Genomic DNA, 21,806 nt, shown 5'->3' with positions numbered 1-21,806 from the left:
CACTAACTTCCAATACCAGAGGCACCCAGTGGTAATAGTACTACTAAGCATACTAGCATAGCCTAACATGTTTATCCTAATGATCCTCAAATGATTGCCTAAGCCTGAACCTAGCTAGCTACACTGTACAAAAGGCAGGGTAGGCCAGTTTAAATTTATATGCCTAATCTAGATAACCACATACATGTCAATGTGCAGGGCTATAACATACTTGTTACTCATGTTAATCTCACTCACCCCGCTGTCGGTTTAACCAGCCTATATATGTTCAAGCTCCATGTTACTGACATAATAGTCTGCGATTGCCTACACTACTGTGCCCATATCTTGAGCCACTACTCTTGTTTTACTCAAATACTGAGCATAGATGACCTAGCAAGGTTATACGCATCTAACATCTTTATTGTATTTTATCCTACTCTTACAAACTAACTGTTTAGTTAAGCATGCAAAATCTACAAATGTGCGATTCATCATGCCACTGTTTATCTTTTATTACGATTGTAATACGCTGTTGTGGCGTCCGTGGAAATCTTGTAAACATCTGCACAATCAAAAATAAAGAAAAGAAGGATACGGATGTGAGGGCAGAACATGGGGGGCAATGACCCATGTTTACATGTTAAGTTATTATAGTTATATTATATTATTATAATTATTATAATTGTTATTATTTGAGATTGTTTAATAAAGCTGTGGACAATTTAACCCATATACCCTAGTGTCAGCGTGTTATTGGGAGTAGGTATGTGGGGGGAGTAGGTAAAATGGATTTGCAGTCTAAAGCAGATGTTCTGCATGGGGCAAGTTCCAGCACCAAATCTTTTTGGCTGCAATGGATAAGTTATTTTTTTTTTACCACAAATCTCACTAGTAAATAACAGAAATCTTTTACAAGAACTACATGCGTAAGTAACATTTTACCTTACGCTTGCATGGCTTGCACATTAGTAGATCGCCCAGAAATGATTTAGCCAAATTATGTAAAATATATCCACCTCCTGATTAAGCTTATTTGCAAGACAAGCAAACTAAGAGATGAAGTTTATATATATTAACGTTTGTTTGCCAGAAGTCTATTATGTTACAGTTTAACTTACAGGTGGTCTGTGAACAAGCCAATAAGCCTTCTCCTGACAGTCCAATACAACTCTGTCTGATTTCTTTCTCTCCTTTCCAGCCCTAAGAAAAACAGATAAATAAAATGCAAGTGCAGTTATTTCGCATAAAACAAGACCAACGCGCAGAAAACGGTATGCACCTAATGACGGCTGTGTCACTACCTTCCTCGAACCACTGAACTATGATATAAACAGAGAATTAGAACTTTTATCTATTTGTTGCCCATGAACAAACACATGTTTAAATATTTTAGTTAATTTATTAAACTCCCAAAACAGGTAGCAGATGATTAGGGGGGAACTGGTGAGGATAAGGCCCACGACCCAGGTAATTTTCAGATCTGAAACTATGTCATGTAATAAACTGCATTTATATTGCTAAAAAGGTATTGTCTCAACAGTCCTGAATCATGACCAGTTTGCGTAGGTAGCACCTTCTAGGCTGATGGAAGTATAAAGTATGGGGTCCTATAATAGAAAAATGTATCTATTACAATCAGACCTATAGTAAAATTCTGTTTAATATTCTAAACCAATCAATTAAAACATGCTTCTCAGATATCCACTTGGTGGTGAATACATTTACTTAACATGAGGAAGAGAATTCACTTTCTTGTACATCCTTGGTAAAGGCTTCCAGCAAAAGAGACATGGCTGCCTGGTCATAATATATTTTATTAAAGGAATACCAATGGAATGCTCCCCAGACACCATTCTTGGCTACTTACTTGTACTGCTCCTTCGCCTGCATTATGACAAAATCCCACTTATGGTTGATTTTTTTGTTCAGGGCACTGTAGTTTTCCTGGAGATAAAAGAATGAGATCAAGCAAAAAAACAAAAAATAAACTATAAATGATCACACATCCACAGCAGAAATGTAAGGGAACAGATTAACCTTAAAGGGACACTATAGTCACTAAAACAACTTTAGCTTGATAAAACCATTTTGGTATATAGATCATGCCCCTGCAGTTTTACTGCTCAATTCTCTGCCATTTAGGAGTTAAATCCCTTTGTTTATGCACCCTAGTCACGCCTCCCTGCACATGACTTACACAGCCTTCCTAAACACTTCCTGTAAAGTGAGATCTAATGTTTATCCTTCCTTTATTGCAAGTTCTGTTTAATTTAGATTTTCTTATCCGCTGCTATGATAATAGCTTGCTAGACCCTGCCAGAGCCTATTGCGTGTAATTAAAGTTCAATTTACAGAGCAGGAGATAAAATCGTTTAAGGTCAGTTACATCTGATTGAAAGTGAAACCAGTTTTTTTGTTTTATGGAGGCTGTGCCAATTAGATCCAGGGGAGGTGTGAAACAGAAACAAAGTGATTTACCTCCTAAATGGCATAGAATTGAGCAGTGAAACATGAGATGCATGATCTATACACTAAAACTGCTTCATTAAGCTAAAGTTGTTTAGGTGACTATAGTGTACCTTTAACGTAGGAATGTGAAATTATTCTGTATTTAATCAAAGTACTTCAATAATGATGGGTCCTGACCTAATGTTTATTATGTGAGTTGTATATAAGATAAACTTTAACTTACTCCAGTTATAATACTCATGTTTATGCAGATTCATTCTCTCTTTTGATTATTATATTGATTATTTAATGGCTCTGCCGTTATAACCTATAAGAAAAAAGGTAGATTCTCCATAAATCCTGAATAGCTACGTGATTAGCTGTCTATATAATTTCTGTTCCTCTCTCATTACTGATAATTTGGGAGAGGTGTCGGGAGCAGAGAGACACGATGTCTTTCTCCCGAGTCCTTTAACCAACACATGAGTAAGTTCATGAAGTTTGGATATAAAACGGTGATTATTCTTGGACGGCACAGAACATGTTAGTTTGCTTGACCCAGCGATGCACCATGTCACGTCTCTGGGTTTGAAAACATTATCTAATTAGTTTGGTAACAGACGGGTCCCGTACTATATCCGTATATACATACAGATATACATTACACACAGAGTATTTCACCAGAGCCACAAATCAAATACCTTTTCATATTCTTCCAAAATCCCCTTTTTCCGGATATTTTTCTTTGCCAAGTAAATTGCTGCACCAACAGAAACATATGTTGATTTGCAGACAAAAGAACACAAACAAACAAAAACAAAACAGGAAAAAAAAAAAAAGCTGAATTTTCTGTTTGTCCTCCGCCTACACTCCTTAGTGAAAATGACACGGTTAATCAATAAACCAGAAATATTTAGGCTAAATTAGGAAAGTTGGAAAAAGGGCAGAGGATGGGAATTTTTTCAATTTGTTTATTTTGGCTTTAATTCCCCTGACGATTTCATGACACATTGTAATTTGCATGATGTAAAATAAAAATGTTCAAAATATTCAGATATTTGATTGGTTGTGAGAACAGGACGATGATTCCACATATAATTCAATAACATAGATTAAATTTATAGTAACTCCAAGATCGGGGGGGTTGCCAAACTGACATAGATTAACTTAAGGCTGGCAAAGCATCATGGTAGATGTAGTTCTACAACAGAAAAAGGCTATGATTGCTCCTAATTTGCTATGTATACAAATGACAGCTCGGCATTGAGCACTCACCATAGTCTGTGTCCTCGGCAGGCCACTGCTGGGTGGGCCAAAAATAAGGAGTCTAAACAATTGGGAATAAAATGTCAGTAGTTGAAATATCTGTCACCCCATCCCTTTAACAAAAGGAATAAACAAAATAGCTGTGATCATAATAGGTTCTTTCTGAGCCAGTTTCAATATATACATATACACACACACGCACGCACGCACGCACGCACGCACGCAGTGATATATATAACTATAATATATTTATAGTTTAAAAGTGCAATATTCAGTAAATGTCAGTTCTTTAAGGGTTAATCGACAACATCACCCAGAATTTCAGTAAGGCAGACTCCCTGCTTATGTTTTTCTACATTGTCCAGAAGTTTCCGTGGAAACTGGCTTGTTAACTCCTAAGCTGCTGGGATAAATTAGATTTCGTGGTGTTTTGGGGGCTTTTTTCTTTTTTAATGACATTTTGTTCTATAATAGCACTGCAGCGTTTTGTGATACGTAGATATAGCTAACAGTAAGTACAGTCTAGCCCATGGCTTTACATAAACCTACAGGAGAACAATTTTTCTGCCAAATTATTATTTGTACATTTGATTGTACAATACAGTATTTAATAAAAAAAAAAAAAAAAAAAAAAACATTTAAAAAAAAAAACAATTTAAAAAAATAGCTTACAAAAAATTTATGATTTTTTTTTAAGGCAGAGCAGTCGTGAGCTGCGTTAGTTGTGCAATATGCAACACATTTGATCAGTTTTATTTCTTGGGGCGCACTCAAGTCACTGCTGCGAATGTCTCCCTGCTCCGCACATACCTGGAATCTGTAGAGACTAACATCGGGTTTTAGAATGAGATTAGTTGGTTCCTGCAGAGGGTAGATATAACCGCATTTCACCATTAGATTGCTGAGGTGCTGGGCCTCTAAGGAGAGATACATATTGCATTCGATTACTGAAGATCAATACATAGACCTTTAGAGGGTCTATTCATTACACTCCAAGCCAATAACACTTGGTGTCACAATTCTGCTGTTTTACCGAAACGGTAATTATATGCCTTACATTAAATGCAATGAGGGTATTTAGAGACATGGCCCTTAATTCTAAAGCCCTAATCTCACATCTAAGTACAGTGAACCATCACCAACCCTAGCTAGTCCTTACCCACCCCTACACTGGATCTACACACTAAGGGGATAGAAGGTAAATGTGCCTCTTGCTACAATGTTAACAGATTCTGAAGACTGATCAAGCACGAACAATTTCAGAAACTGGAGAATATCTGAACACATCTTTCCAGGTGATTTATACCAGTATGTTCTGGTGATGTTTCTTCTGCGCTCTCGACAGACAAAGACGGCAAAAACCAATAGACTCAGAAAACAGACTGGCTCAGACCAAACCACAACCACCGTGCTATGAGACGGTAAGGTCCGGGCTCCTTTTCTATGCACAAAACGTACACAAGTAAATAAAATAAACAAGGTTTGCAGCAGTATTTACATTTTTTTTAAAAAGGGAAATGAAAACCAAGACCATAAATATTAAGTGCTACCTCGAATATGTTGTCTTTATAACTAAGCATGCTTGCCTATTACCCAATCTTTAAGAGAAAGGAACATAATGTGTAAATGGTGATTCACATCAAAACTTAACGTCACAATGAATGGCACAATAAGGATTTGACCCTTTGAGATTGCCTGACCTCAAATTGACCACATCTAATGATCACCACCAAATGGCAATAAAGGGATCAAACAAAGAATAAAATGGCTATCATTCACAACTACGTGGTCCAAAGATATAGGCTTCCTCATAGATGATGAAAAATGGTTGGAAATTTTTATATATTGTGAGTTTTGCATGGGTTCACAGTCTGTGTATCTGTGCAACTGTCCAAGAAAATGCTTACAGGCAACTGTCCAAATAGTATCTTGATGTGACCCGTCTCCATTGAGTTTTCCCAACCTTCCCAAGTCTCGGCATCAATAAGGAACCTTCTACCACACACAGCGGACTGGCCCTTTTGATTCAGGCTGTCTCCAAGTTGCTATCACCCAGAAGACCAAAGGTATTAGTAGTTTAAAAAATAATGTAACCTCCAAAATTCCTTGTAGTTTCAAACTCACAAGATCCCTAGTATCTACAAGGCCATTGAAAATCCACACTTTAAAAAACAAACAAAAAAAAACTACAACTGCCTCAACACGTAGAGACACACACGGTCTGATCCACCTCAAGAAGATTGACAAAACCAGTTACCTGCAACTTGTACTCTTAACCTTCCAACTTCTCCCCCTTTCACCATGTTCCTCATTCCCTTTTTGTTGTTTTCCTAACTCATTATGGAAAACTAATGCTGGATATGTGCAATATTTAATACATTTTTATATAAGGACTTTATTGATTGCATTGTACAGTCCTTCAAGAAAACCAAACATTCTACAAAGAGTACAAGACCAGTGGGATTTGTGTACCTATATTAGATTACTGAGGAAATATAGACCCAATACCCAGTGGTAGAACTCGAGCCTTTATAAGATATATTGTGCTCATTTAACAATTTCCTGACGTGGTACTATTCCTGATTCTTGTTCCCACTTGCCCTCCTTAACATGTATTTAGCTATTTAGGTCCCTGGCCCCCGACCTGCAAGGAGTAAAAAAGGTGGTTAACTTAAATTTTCTCCCTCACAGCGCTGGTCTACATGTGGAAGCTCCGCCTCCTTGGCTGAGATCATCGAGATCATGGATATCATCCAATCCAATGCTTTCCTATAGAAAAGCATTAAGAAGCTTGTGCGCATGAGATGTATCATTGAGCTGTGTGCACAGTGAGATGTATCATTGCTTTACACCTGTAAGCCTTTCCTTTTTGCTTTTTGTACCCCTATGTCAGTAATCATAACATCTAACAAAAAAAAGGCCTCGATTTAATAATCATTTCAAATGATTTATCTTCAGTCCATTAAAGTCTACAGGACTTTTTGTAAAAAATCATTAGAAACGTTTTTCCAACAGTATTGAATTATTAGGAAAGCTTATTAAATCGACGCCAATGTTGGGGGAAAAAATAGCACTTTTTGTCTTAAACTCATTAATTATTCAGTGAAGAGACAAAGTTCCTTTCCCAGCCAACAGGATTTTATGCAGTTTTATTATTAATGTAACAATAAATCGCTTTAAATTTCTCTCACGTGGTGCTGTGCACATGCCCAGTTTGCACAAAAGCCTTTAGAAATGCAATAGCAATTAACTACCTGGCAGGTCCAAGTAGGCTGCTGTGCGCGCAATATATCCAATAATATTAAGCACAGAGCTCGGGGTTTGTAATAAATTAAAATTCAATCACGTACCTTCATCTGTGATCTGTAACCTTTGAATAATCCACTCCAGGATATCATGACCTATAAAGCATATTATAGTTAGTATGTGCATAGATAAAGATGAGACTTGCTAAAAATACATTGGGTATAAAATGAGCCAAAGTTTTAAATCAGATACGGTGTATAAATCTTCACTGGCGTTCACCTGTTCCTCACCTAGATCTGAATGCTAGATAATTTTATAAAAACGACACTTTTTTTTCCCACGATCTTCAAAGAGGTAGGAAATACCATAAGATAAAACAAAGTAAAGAAAGTACGTATATAATTTAAACAAGTGTAAAGATCTCCATACATGGTACTAAAGTAGCTCCTCCCACCCCAGGTACACCGAGTAAGAACCGTTGATGTTGGCAATGCATTACGGAATGTGTGTTCCTGCTGTACATTTTACGATAATTGAAAATGAAAAATAAAAGAAGTTAAAGAAAAGAGGTAAACAAACAACCACCAAGAGGCTTCGAAATTGCTCTGTGTTGGTATGGAAATAACACTTGTATTAAAGATGAGTACACAGCTATATAAAAGCATTTAGAATATTTACCTAGAGACATTTAGCATCTAAGGACTATAATGGGTGTAATGTGAATGTTAGGGATGAAAGCCAATATAAGCCTTTCGATCAAGACGTTCGACTTCAGTGAATCAATACGAAAGGATACCTTTAATTATAAGCCGCCAGTATAGATGATGTAATAAAATAAACAAAACTACAAATTCGCGTAGTCTCTTGCTTGTTTGATCTCAGCTACTGAAAGGTCGGTTGCAACATTTGCTTTTCATTCTGTGTGTTTTTATTAAAAGCTGAAATGTTCCATTTGTGAACTATTGTGTTTTTCTAGTAATTATTTTAAGTATAGCTGTTCTTATTTATCTTGTTCCTGAGTGTAGATGTGAAACCGTTTATGTCACAGGTGAACAAAGGCAGAACCCCCCACAGCCATTGTAGAACTACAACCCCAATTATCTTGTACCAGCCTTGCGGGTAGCAAAAAAGCATTGTGGGGGTAGTATTCTACAGTAACTGGGGGGGGGGGGAGGGGGGGCATGAGGTCTAAAAGAACAGAAGAGGATCCCCAGGCTGATTGTTTGATAAAAAGAAGAGCAATATCCCTTCTGACTGGATTTAGGGGCAAAAAAAGATTTCAACCCTTCCAGATACTGGTCTTTCGTTTACATTTCTATATTGGTTATTATTTTTCCAGCGTTGAATAGGTAATTTATTCACTGTTTAAATCCAATTCTCTGCTATTTAGGGATTAAATTGCATTGATTCTGCCCTAACCACACCTCTCCTGTCTGTGACTCACACAGCCTGCATTAAAAAAATGACTTACTTTTTACGGTTGTGACAGCACAGAGTGTTTACTTTAGAATACGTTTTTTTTTTATCTCCCGCTTTGTTGATTGCATTTTCATCACACACAAGAGGCAGCTGCCAGCTCTAGCTTGTTATTAAAAGAACAGGAGATGAGAGATTCTAAATTAAACAGAATGTGCAATAAAGTACGTTTAAACATTTGATCTCTCTATACAGGATGCGTGTAAGGAGAATGTGTAGGTCACATGCAGGGAGGTGTGGCTTGGGCTGTGTAAACAAAATTTGTCAACTTTAAATGGCAGGGAATTGAGTGGTGAGACGGCAGGGGCATGATCTATACATCAAAACCACTCTATTAAAGGAACACTATAGGGTCAGGAACACAAATATGTATTCCTGACAATATAGTGTTAAAACCATCATTTAGGTGGCTTGTCCCCCTTTAATCCCCTAAAAGGTAATAAAACTCCCCTTATTTCCATACTGGCCTGCAGCATGTAAAAGTAAAATGCGTCAGGTAGTAAATCAGGTAATAAATCAATCAGGAATCCTGTAGCTTGAAAAAGGCCTCTGTCAGGATTCGAACCTGGGTCCTTGGCAGCTCTGGTGCTTTGGCTTACCTCTGAGCCATCTCTCCGCTTCTGTTTCCTGTATCTAGCCCTGTCTAGTATTTAGTACTGAAGCTGGACATTTGTTGGAACTTCTCCTGTCACTCAAGTTACACCTGAGCCTGATGTCTCGTTAGCCAGGTATATAACACTGCCTCTCCCAGAAGGCAGTGTCAGTTCCTTGACTCTGGTGATCATCCTGCTGTTTCCTGTTCTCCAGTTTGTTATTGACCTCTGGCTTGGTACACCGATTATCCTGACTTCTGGCTTCCTTTGACCCTTGGCTTCCCACGACTATTCTCCTGGCTTATTGTTCCTGTACCGCGTTTTGGATTTACCCTGCACAGCCCCCGTGCACCGACTCACAGGTCAGGTGAATTCTTGCCTGATCACCTTGGCCTGTGTTTTCTTGCAAGGGTGAGCATACTTCTCTGCCTGCCGGACTCCCACACCCAGGTAAGCCCTGACAGCCTCTCAGTAGGTCGAAACGTTGCTGTTTTTTTTGTTTCAATAAATCTGCCTGCGTCTTTCACACTTTAAGTGCCTGGGAATCTGTCTTGCTGCCTTAATGTGTTGGGATTGCTGGTGCTGTTCCGGAGCACCTGTGGCCGCCGGGAGTGAGTGCGGATCCTTTGATCAATTTTGTCAATCAACATCCCTACCTATAGTGTCCCTTTAAAAATCTTCAGACACCTGTCATTTATGACAGGGAGGGGGTGCTATAATGTATAAAATAGGTCAATTCTTTATCATAAAGAATACAAAGCCAGCACTCACTTGAAGAGGCCCAAATCTTAAAAAAGCTGCGGGGACTAACGGATTTAAAATATAAAATTCACTGCTCTCCATTGTGAACTAGCTACAAAAATAATCAGGATTGAGTTTCAAATTAAACTTTAACATACGAAAGCAATCGAGACAAGACATTAAAATGCCAAACATACGAAATTAGCAGAGACATCGTTTTAAACACATAACTACATCTAAATCTGCTTTATTCTTCTAAATGTATAACATCAGTCAGAGACACAATATGAAATTAAGGAATAGTTGGGAAGTAAAGGCAAAAAAAATAAACAAAATCCGCAACATGGAGAACAGCAAAATAGCAAAACGCTTCGCTGTTGTCTAAAGTAAAGCAAGGTTGGCGCCAATAAATGATATTCTGCGATAACACAAACTGACATTGTGGAACAGTAGGCATACTACGCCATGCTTACGGAACAAATGTACAATTAGGCATGGCAAATGGCAAGCCCAGCATGAAAAGAGAATTTGTACAAAATCAGTGTCTAATATACTTGGGGAGTAAACCAGAAAGATGTACGGTACGTAGAATCATCACATTGCGGACGCCCATTGCCCTGCGTGACTCTGTAGGAGACGAGCCCAGTGCAATGCAGACTCGCTAAGTGCATGGATCAGGCCAAATGACCTTTCTCTCATCGTTAGACAGTCCTTTAAGAAATCGTGAAAAGACACGTATTTGGGAACGTACATTAATTTCCCAGGTCACCTCTCTCCCTTGTCCTCCCTTGTTTTCATAGTTTTTATTTCTCCTTAATTAGACATATTACTTTTACATACTTTATATTGTATGTGCGTTTATAACCAATTTCCTGAAAACTACAGGTTGATCTGAGCAGGCCCCTTTACCAGGGCCGCATTTATATGTCAGGTGCCCGTAGGCACAGAATTCTAAGGTGCCCACTGCCCCCTCTCCACCCAAACAAAGAAAAGGAATTTATTAACTGGCCTTGAACTGCATATTTATATATATATACATATGTGTGATGTGTGAATAAGTGAGCATAATGAGTTTATGCAGCTGTGTAAATTAATGCACGTGTTGAAGTGTCAGAAGTAGTTATGTTTTATGAAAAATGTATCAATAAAATCAAATTGAAAAGAGGTGGTTAGGTTCAAGGGAGGTTAAAGATTTGAGAGGTTTTAAAATCATAGTTGGATTACACAGCTGTGTATTAGTGTTAAGAGGACTTATTTCCTGAGAGGGGTTACAGTTGTGGTATAACGGGTGTTTAGAATTATTGCATTACTGCATGAAAAAAAATTCAATCAGATGTGACAGCACATTGTGTTTACTTTAGATGCTTTCTTTTTTTTTTTTTTTTCTTTTTTTTACATCCTGCTCTGTTAATTTAACTTTAATCACACACTGGAGTCTCATGCAGGCTTTTTAACAGAGTAGGAGATAAATTCTACATTAAAAACACCTTGCAATAAAGTTAAAAAAATTAGATAACTCTACAGGAAATGTGTAGAGAGGCTGCAGGGGAATGATGTATGCACCAAAACCTTTCCATTCAGAATCCTATAGGCACCCTGCAGTTTCACACTTCGAGTGAGGAATTCCAGTATGTTGATAAGCCCCAGACGATATTGAGTTAAAGGGAAACTATATTGCCAGGAAATCAAACTTGTTTTCCTAGTACTACAGCTATCCCCTCTGTCAAGGCCCACCCTCCCCCCTATGGTGCACAAGGGGTTAATAACCCCTTCTGTCACTTACCTGGGTCCTGCGCCAATGTCCCTTGGCTCTTGCTCGGCTCTGCCCATGCTCCTCCCCCACGGATGTCAGCCAACGGGGGAGACCTTATGCGCATGCGCAGCACTGGTCATGCTGGCTTTAGGATAAATAATGCTTTCCTATGGGGATTCCGGTGACGCTGGAAGTCCTCATGCATAGCGTGAGGACGTCCAGCGTCATTTAGGCGACAAAAAGACGCCTTTGAGCCCAAAAGTCCCACTAGTGGCTGTCTGGTAGACAGCCACTAGAGTAGGAGATAACCCTAGCAGGTAATTATTGCCGTTTATAAAAACAGTATTAATTACATGCTCAGGGTTAAGGGTGATGGGACATTGTACCCAGACCACTTCAATGAGCTATAGTGGTCTGGGTGCCTACAGTGTCGCTTTAATGCTTTCCTATAGGAAAAGTTTAAAGGACCACTCTAGGCACCCAGACCACTTCAGCTTAATGAAGTGGTCTGGGTGCCAGGTCCCTCTAGGATTAACCCTTTTTTTTATAAACATAGCAGTTTCAGAGAAATATATTATAATAGGGTTAATCCAGCCTCCAAATCCTCTAGTGGCTGTCTCACTGACAGCCGCTAGAGGCGCTTGCGTGATTCTCACTGTGAAAATCACAGTGAGAGCACGCAAGCGTCCATAGGAAAGCATTATAAATGCTTTCCTATGAGACCGGCTGAATGCGGCACAGCTCTTGCCGCGCATGCGCATTCAGCCAAAAGGGAGGATCGGAGGCGGAGAGGAGGAGGAGAGCTTCCCGCCCGGCGCTGGAGAAAGGTAAGTGTTTAACCCTTTCCTCTCCCCAGAGCCCGGCGGGAGGGGGTCCCTGAGGGTGGGGGCACCCTCAGGGCACTATAGTGCCAGGAAAACGAGTATGTTTTCCTGGCACTATAGTGGTCCTTTAATGTGTGCAACGCTTTTGTGCGCATTCGCATTAGGTTCCCCCCAATCTGATATTACACATTGTGAATAAATCCAATGTTACTTATCATATGGTCTCTACAGTTACTGCAACCCTACGAGTACCCAAAATCAAACTCCATACAAAACGTCCACAAATTAAAATAAATCAAACTAAGACAGGATAAATAAGAAAAAAGAAAAAACAAGCAAACATTTTATTTAGTTACTAATGCTACCGTACATATAAAAAGCAAGAGTGCTAAAAATATAGAGACTCCAAAGACTAATGTGTTTTTCAGTAAAAAAAAATGCATCAAACATCAATACCAGCCCAATTTGCTGTAAATAAAATGGATCACCAGAGTCTGTTGAAAGCTATTTAAAGGAAAGGTTTCCTAAAACCAGTGTTTTTGTAATCAATGTATGGATCTGTGAAGGTCAAGGGTCGTATTGAGCGACCTGTACACTGAATGCACTTGTGACGCAACAAAGTCTTTTTAGATTAACGAGAAGAAGAAAAATATATCTTCATGTACCGCAGTTGTGTAGAAAATTCCCCAACAAATAAGTCAAAAATAAGGTTTTAACTGCAAAATATATTCTTAGGACATATAAATAAGGCCTATGTGTTATAGGATGGGCAGATGGGTGCTAAAAGACAAAGAAATGGACAGAAAAAAAAGGAGAGACAGACAGATAGTTAAGGAAATTTTGAACCAAATATTTCCTCGTATTCCTTTAAATGTACCTACTCAACGAACATGCAATGAGCCAAGTGATAAAGCACAGGTAAGCAATGGGTTAAGGCTCCACCGTCTATCCCCAGTGATTCAGTATAAGCAGAGATTTCTTGGTTTGAGTGACAAGATAATCTTTTAATTTGATTTACTTAAGGAAGTACTCAGTTATAGAGAGAGAGTCAGCACAGAGCGGCCAAATGAGCAACTGAAAGTCGTCCAAGGTCATGACGAGAGTCTAAACCCCGAACGATAGGATCCTTGTCAGAACTGTCCTTCTCATTTAGCATAATTTAGCAAATAAATACAGGCGTGCAAAAAGCTACAAAAACATATATGTCAATCTTTCCCAATCTTCCAAATTGAGGGCTTAGATTTTTGGGTGACGAGGCCTTTGTATTTGCTATAGTTAACATGTACCGATGAAATGCTAGGGTAAAATATTTGAATGTAATTGTTCTATGTATTTCAGTAAGAAGGTCTATACATTTGAAATGATAAGAGAGGGGAATTAAAAATGAGAAAAAAAAAGATAGCTTCATGGGGGCTGTGATGTATTCCAGCTTTATGTATGGGGGGTTGCAATGTTCCCAGCTTTCACAAACAGGGGTGTTTAGGAACTCTACACATAGGCACAGAAGTTATAATTCTATCTATTATGCATGAAGGTCTTCAAGGATATTTATCTCCATGAATAAGGGGCTTCAGGACTACCTACCATCACATAAGAGTAGTAGAGATCTTCTCATTTCACTGAGAAGATCTCTACAATCAGGAAAGAGATTTCTAATCTACCCCTATCATTACATCACCCAACCCCACTCCCCCTGCCATCCTATGCACATTTGCACCTGCTACAGCACAAGAGGTTTCTGCTCTGCTCCTGTCCTCCCGCCCCACCACCTGCTCCCTCGATCCTATTCCCTCGCATCTCATCCGCACTTTGTCTCCCTCTCTTGCTCTTCCTCTTGCTAGCATTTTCAATCTCTCCCTTTCCTCTGGCACATTTCCCTCACCCTTCAAACATGCAACCGTAACCCCGATTCTGAAAAAGCCCAACCTTGATCCCAACTCCCCATCCAACTACCGCCCTATCTCGCTACTGCCATTTGCCTCCAAGATCCTCGAGAGAGTTGTGTACGCCAGATTGACAGACTTTCTCGAATCCAACTTTCTGCTTGACCCCCTTCAGTCTGGATTCCGCGCTGGTCACTCTGTCGAAACTGCTGTGACCAAAGTATCCAACGATTTAATTGCTCCTAAATCTCATGGCCAATACTCTATCCTAATCCTCCTTGATCGTTCTTCCGCCTTTGACACTGTTGATCATCAACAGCTTCTTCACATTCTTCATAACTTTGGTCTACGGGATACTGCACTCTCCTGGTGCTCCTCCTACCTCTCCCAGCGCTCTTTCAGTGTTTCTTTCTCTGGTTCTGCCTCTTCTCACCAACCCCTCTCTGTCTGTGTCCCCCAAGGTTCTGCCCTCGGCCCCCTATTGTTCTCTATCTATACTGCCTCCCTTGGTAAACTCATCAACTCCTTTGGCTTCCAATATCATTTATATGCAGATGACACGCAAATCTACCTGTCCTCCCTTGATCTCTCTCTGCCCACCTTGACTCGTGTTTCTGACTGCCTCTCTGCTATTTCCAACTGGATGGCTGCTCATTTCCTTAAACTCAACCTGTCCAAAACAGAACTTCTAGTTTTTCCTCCCTCAAGTGCTGCTACTCCTGTGTCTGTCTCCATCCAAGTCCACGGCGCTACTATCACCTCTACCTCACAGGCTCGCTGCCTAGGGGTTCTTTTCGATTCTGACCTCTCTTTTACTCCCCATGTCCAATCGATAGTCAAATCCTGTTGCTTCCAACTCAAGAACATAGCGCATATCTAACGCCGGACGCGGCTAAGATACTGGTTCATGCTGTTGTTCTCTCACGCCTCGACTACTGCAATCCCCTTCTCACCGGTCTTACATATTCCCAGCTTGCACCGCTGCAATCTATAATGAATGCGGCTGTGAGGCTTATTTTCCTGTCCGGTCGCACCTCCCACGCCTCCATGCTCTGTCAGTCCCTGCATTGGCTTCCAGTTAGATATAGGGCCCAATTCAAAATTCTGGCGCTTGCTTACAAATCCCTACATAATGCTGCTCCAACATACCTATCCTCCCTCATACACAAGTATGTCCCATCGAGACCCCTGCGCTCAGCCCAAGACCTACGCCTATCCTCTGCCCGGATCCCCACCTCTGACGCTCGCCTTCAAGACTTCTCTAGGGCTGCACCTATTCTGTGGAACTCCCTTCCCTCCTCAATCAGACTTTCACCCAGCCTCCACTCCTTCAAAATCTTTGAAAGCTCACTTCTTCATTAAAGCGTATCAATTAAACTGTCAGCAGGCTTCTCATCCCCCACCCCATGACTCCTTTCCTGCAACTGTCAAAATGACCTACCAAGCACTCAATAAACCCTTCTCTAACAACCTATTTAATTCCCCTACTTTAACCCTTTGTGTCACTATACCCCACTCACTCTAGCATGTAAGCTCATTGAGCAGGGCCCACAACCCCCTCTGTTCCTGTACGTCCAGTGGTCTGAGCTCAATTATGTGTCTGTTAGTCCACCCATTGTACAGCGCTATGGAATTTGTTGGCGCTATATAAATAATAAAATAATAATAAAAGGTACATATGTCATGTAAGATGGACTTTAGCGCTACATAGCACCACATATAATGTGGACTTTACTGTCATCTAACACCATGTGTGATGGACTTCACCTCTATCTAACACAATATGTGATGGACTTCACCTCTATCTACAGTGAGGGGGAAAAGTATTTGGTCCCCTGCTGATTTTGAACGTTTGTCTACTGAGAAAGAAATGATCAGTCTATAATTTTAATGGTAGGTGTATTTTAACAGTGAGAGACAAAATAACAACAATATAAAAATCCAGAAAAACACATGTCAAAAAAGTTATAAATTGATTTGCATGTCAATGAGTGAAATAAGTATTTGATTCCCTATCGATCAGCAAGATTTCTGGCTCCCATTTGTCTTTTATACAGGTAACGAGCTGAGATTAATAGCACTCTCTTAAAGGGAGTGCTCCTAATCTCAGCTTGGTACCTGTATAAAAGACACCTGTCCCCAGAAGCAATCAATCAATCAGATTCCAAACTCTTCACCATGGCCAGGACCAAAGAGCTGTCCAAGGATGTCAGGGACAAGATTGTAGATCTACACAAGGCTGGAATGGGCTGACAACAGTTGGTGCAATTATTCGCAAATGGAAGAAACACAAAATAACTGTCAGTCTCCCTTGGTCTAGAGCTCCATGCTGTCAGGATCGGGACAGGGATCCAACACGCAGAGTACAAACAGTAGAAAGGTACGTATACCGGGCCTTAGAATGGCCGGACTAACGTACATAGAATAACAGAGAATAGTCAGAGACAAGCCGAGGTCGAGGGAACGAGAAGACAGGTAAGCGAGAGACAAGCCGGGTCAGAGGGATAACAGAGATAAGCAGAATAGTACAACAAGCCGGGTCAAAACCAAAGAGAAAACTAGAATACAAGAGCACTGAGTGACTAGACAAGCTAGAACCACGACAGGGCAATGAGCTGACGAGAGAAGCAAGCTTAAATACCCTGAGTCCGGAGAGTAGACACGCCTCAGCTGGGTGCTGATAGGATAAAGCCAATAGAGTGGCAGGTCGCTCGGGATAGCGTCAAAACGTCACGTATCGAGCGTCGTGTTAGAAAAGGAAGCGGATCCCTTGCGGCCAGCGTTAGAATGACTGGATGGACCGCGAGGAACGGGAGATATGGCGTGTCTAGACGGATAAACAACTAAGTCTCTACCCTTCTCAAAGGTAGAGACCTCAGGTACCCTGACAGTACCCCCCCTCTCAGATACGCCCACCGGGCGGAAGGAACCGGGACGAGATGGGAAGCGGGAGTGAAACGCCCTGCGGAGACGAGGAGCATGAACGTCCTCCTGAGGTACCCAACTCCTCTCCTCGGGGCCATATCCCTTCCAGTTGACCAGATACTGTAATCTACCCCGGGAAAATCGGGAATTGATAATGGAGTTGACCTCGTACTCCTCCTGACCGTCCACTTGAACCGAACGAGGTGAGGAAACCGTAGAGGAGAATCTGTTGCAAATCAGTGGTTTCAGCAAAGACACATGAAAGGAGTTGGGAATGCGTAAGGCCGACGGCAGAGCTAGGCGATACGCAACCGGGTTGATACGAGACAAAACCCTGTAAGGGCCTATGTACCGAGGTGCAAATTTCATAGAGGGAACTTTCAAACGAATGTTCTTAGTACTCAGCCATACTCTATCCCCAGGAACAAAAACTGGAGCCGCCCTTCTGTGTTTATCAGCGTGTTTTTTGAACAACATAGAATTATGCAGGAGAATTTGACGAGTCTGATCCCACAACTTCTTCAGATTGGCGACATGATCATCAACCGACGGTACTCCTTGGGAAGAAGAGACCGAAGGAAAAATGGAGGGATGAAAGCCATAGTTCATGAAGAAGGGGCTGGAACGAGTAGAATCACAAACGAGATTATTGTGTGCGAACTCTGCCCAAGGAATCAAACCGACCCAATCATCCTGGTGTTCGGAAACAAAGCAGCGCAGATATTGTTCAATCTTTTGATTAGTACGCTCAGCGGCTCCGTTAGACTGAGGGTGATATGCAGAGGAAAAGTTCAATTTGATACCTAATTGAGAACAGAAGGATCTCCAGAATCGTGGGACAAATTGAGAGCCTCTATCAGAAACGATTTCAGAAGGTATCCCATGTAGGCGAAAAACTTCTCTCGCAAAAATCTCCGCCAATTCAGGAGACGTGGGGAGTTTAGGCAACGGTACAAAATGAGCCATCTTAGTGAATCTATCCACCACCGTGAGAATAACAGTCTGTCTCTTGGAAGGAGGTAAATCCACAATAAAGTCCATGGCCAAACAGGACCATGGTTTCTCAGGAATGTCCAAGGGGAGCAACAAACCACAAGGAGATGCGTGAGGCTGTTTAGTCCTGGTACAAGTCTCGCAAGCTCCGACGAACTCCTTAATATCCTTTCGTAAGGAAGGCCACCAGAAATCCTTGGAGATCAGGGAATAAGTCTTGCGAATGCCAGGATGACCAGCCACCTTGCTTTCGTGGAAACACTGTAAGAGCTCCAGTTGGAATTCAGGAGGGACAAATTTTCTACCCTCAGGAGTCTGTCCAGGTGCCAGATGCTGTAAGTTCAAGATCTGGGCAAGCAACGGAGAATGGATTTTGAGAGTAGTGTTAGCAATAATATTGCATTGGGGTACTATAGAGGACAGAACCGGTTCAGAAGAAGCCAAAGGTTCATATTGGCGAGATAGAGCATCGGCTTTAGAATTCTTTGAACCAGGCCTATAAGTAAGAACGTAATTGAAATGGGTGAGGAATAACGACCAACGAGCTTGCCTAGAAGACAATCGCTTGGCCTCACCAATATAGGACAAGTTCTTGTGATCTGTTAAAATAGTAACAGGATGTAATGTCCCTTCCAATAAATGTCTCCATTCTTTTAAAGCCTTGATAACAGCTAGTAGTTCTCTGTCACCAATGTCATATCTGCTCTCAGCACCAGACAATTTTTTTAGAGAAAAATCCACATGGATGTAATGGTTTATCCACACCTAGCCTTTGGGATAGGATAGCACCTACGCCAGTCTCCGAGGCGTCTACCTCAAGTAGGAAAGGAAGAGTGGTATTAGGGTGAACCAAAATTGGGGCGGAAGCAAAAAGCTCCTTGAGAGTTTTGAAAGCAAGGAGAGCTTCCGTAGACCAATTCTTAGTATCAACCCCCTGTTTGGTCATATTGGTGATGGGCGCAATAATAGAAGAATAACCCTTAATAAAGCGCCTATAGTAATTGGAGAACCCAATAAATCTCTGAACGGCCTTGAGACCCTTAGGTAGAGGCCAATCCAGAATGGACTGGAGTTTATCCGGGTCCATCTGAAATCCCTCCCCAGAGATCACATAACCGAGGAAATTTACTTGGGATTGATCGAAACTACATTTCTCCAATTTGCAGTACAGACCATGTTGAAGAAGTTTGTGCAAAACCCTTCTGACCTGTTCGTGGTGAGTCTCAATCTCTCTAGAATGTATGAGTATATCGTCCAGGTATACAATAACACACTCCTGCTGAAATTCCCTAAGAACCTCATTTATCAGATCCTGGAATACAGCCGGTGCATTACATAGCCCAAAAGGCATAACTGTATATTCATAGTGACCGTAGCGAGTATTGAACGCCGTCATCCACTCGTGTCCCTGCTGGACTCTCACCAAGTTATATGCCCCTCTGAGATCTAACTTGGTGAAAATGGTAGAACCCTTTAAACGATCAAAGAGTTCGGTAATCAAAGGAATGGGATAAGCATTCCTAATGGTTATCTTGTTCAAACCTCGATAATCAATACAAGGCCTAAGTGAACCATCCTTCTTTTTAACAAAAAAAAATCCAGCCCCGGCAGGTGAGGAGGATCTCCTAATGAATCCCTTGTCTAAATTCTCGTGAATATACTCCTCTAGAACTGAATTCTCTTTAGTAGATAACGGGTATACATGTCCCCTGGGAGGCATGGTACCAGGGAGTAGGTTAATCTTGCAATCAAAGGATCTGTGTGGAGGTAAGGTATCGGCTCTCTTTTTATCAAATACTGCCTTTAAATCCAGGTACTGAGGCGGTATTTGAGTCTCTGTAGGATTAGAGGAGTTAGCCGACGTGTTCGCCAGACAAAGGGGCGAGACCCTCCGCAAACATTTCTCTTGACAATTCTGACCCCATGAAATTATCTCCCCTAACTCCCAATTAACGATAGGATTATGTCTCTTTAACCAGGAGTACCCCAGGACTATGGGAATAGAAGGAGAGGAAATGATCAACAGGGATAGGTCTTCCTCATGCAAGATACCAACAGTCAAATTAATAGGTATGGTCTCACGGAAAATAACAGGCTCAAGTAAAGGTCTACCATCTATGGCCTCAACGGCCAGAGGTGTCTCCCTTAACTGGGATGGGATAGTATGCTTGTTAACAAAAACTTGATCGATAAAGCTCTCAGCAGCTCCAGAATCAATCAAAGCCATGGTTTTTACTACTCCCTTCTCCCAAGTCAAAGAAACGGGTAGCAGAAGCCTGTGATCTTTATAATTGTGAACAGAGGACAAAATAGATACACCCAAGGCCTGTCCTCTAGAGAAACTTAGGTGCGAGCGTTTCCCGAACGATTGGGACAATTTAGGCGTAGATGACCTCTGTCTCCACAGTACATACATAAACCCTCCCTTCTCCTGTACTGTCTCTCCTCCTCTGTGAGGTGAGTATTACCTATCTGCATAGGCTCAGGGAAACGTGAGGTTTCGATCTCAGAATTTCGAAATGCAGGAGCTAGTTTAAAGGAGGGTCTACGAGTTCTATCTCGAGTGTTCTGCCTCTCTCTTAAGCGTTCATCAATGCGAGAGATAAAAGAAATTAAATCCTCCAAATTCTCAGGGAGCTCTCTAGTAGCGACCTCGTCAAGGATTACATCTGATAACCCATTTAAAAATACATCTATATAAGCCTGTTCGTTCCACTTAACTTCTGCCGCCAAGGATCTGAACTCTAGTGCATAATCCACAAGTGTTCGATTTTCCTGTCTAAGGCGCAACAGTAACCTAGCTGCATTGACCTTCCTACCAGGGGGGTCAAAAGTTCTTTTAAAAGCAGCTACAAAGGCATTATAGTTATAGACTAACGGGTTATCATTCTCCCATAAAGGATTAGCCCATCGCAGAGCCTTCTCAATGAGTAACGTAACAATAAATCCAACCTTCGCTCTATCACTAGGATAGGAGCGGGGTTGTAATTCGAAATGGATGCTGATCTGGTTCAAAAAGCCACGACACTTCTCAGGAGAACCGCCATAACGTACTGGTGGAGTAATACGAGAAGAAGCACCAACAGTAGCCACTTCTAGACCTGAACTTACAGGAGAGATCGAAGGAGTACGTGTCTCCTCTGGTGGGTTACTAGCACGAGACAATAGCGCCTGTAGTGCTAGGGCCATCTGATCCATCCTGTGTTCCATGGCGTCAAACCTGGGGTCGGAAGAACCAAGCTGACTGTTTGTACCTGCAGGATCCATTGGCCCTGTCGTAATGTCACGATCGGGACAGGGATCCAACACGCAGAGTACAAACAGTAGAAAGGTACGTATACCGGGCCTTAGAATGGCCGGACTAACGTACATAGAATAACAGAGAATAGTCAGAGACAAGCCGAGGTCGAGGGAACGAGAAGACAGGTAAGCGAGAGACAAGCCGGGTCAGAGGGATAACAGAGATAAGCAGAATAGTACAACAAGCCGGGTCAAAACCAAAGAGAAAACTAGAATACAAGAGCACTGAGTGACTAGACAAGCTAGAACCACGACAGGGCAATGAGCTGACGAGAGAAGCAAGCTTAAATACCCTGAGTCCGGAGAGTAGACACGCCTCAGCTGGGTGCTGATAGGATAAAGCCAATAGAGTGGCAGGTCGCTCGGGATAGCGTCA

The 21,806-nt window shown here is 41.4% G+C and overlaps 1 protein-coding gene across 2 annotated transcripts in view; it reads right to left on the bottom strand.

Annotated features, from left to right (window-relative positions):
* The window catches only part of RGS9 (regulator of G protein signaling 9), a 98,187-nt gene that overhangs the window by 50,553 nt on the left and 25,828 nt on the right, over positions 1 to 21,806 (bottom strand). For both annotated transcript variants that reach the window (XM_063456122.1, XM_063456121.1), the window contains exons 3-8: positions 7,047 to 7,097; positions 4,507 to 4,613; positions 3,706 to 3,757; positions 3,132 to 3,190; positions 1,850 to 1,926; positions 1,101 to 1,182 (exon numbers count right to left, since the gene is read on the bottom strand). In XM_063456122.1, the coding sequence (XP_063312192.1) occupies positions 1,101 to 1,182; positions 1,850 to 1,926; positions 3,132 to 3,190; positions 3,706 to 3,757; positions 4,507 to 4,613; positions 7,047 to 7,097 (428 nt within the window). The remainder of the gene's footprint in view (positions 1 to 1,100; positions 1,183 to 1,849; positions 1,927 to 3,131; positions 3,191 to 3,705; positions 3,758 to 4,506; positions 4,614 to 7,046; positions 7,098 to 21,806) is intronic.

This window comes from Pelobates fuscus, chromosome 5 (genome assembly GCF_036172605.1).
Source record: "Pelobates fuscus isolate aPelFus1 chromosome 5, aPelFus1.pri, whole genome shotgun sequence".
Classification (NCBI taxonomy): domain Eukaryota; kingdom Metazoa; phylum Chordata; class Amphibia; order Anura; family Pelobatidae; genus Pelobates; species Pelobates fuscus.
This window is presented reverse-complemented; position numbering and strand designations above follow the sequence as displayed.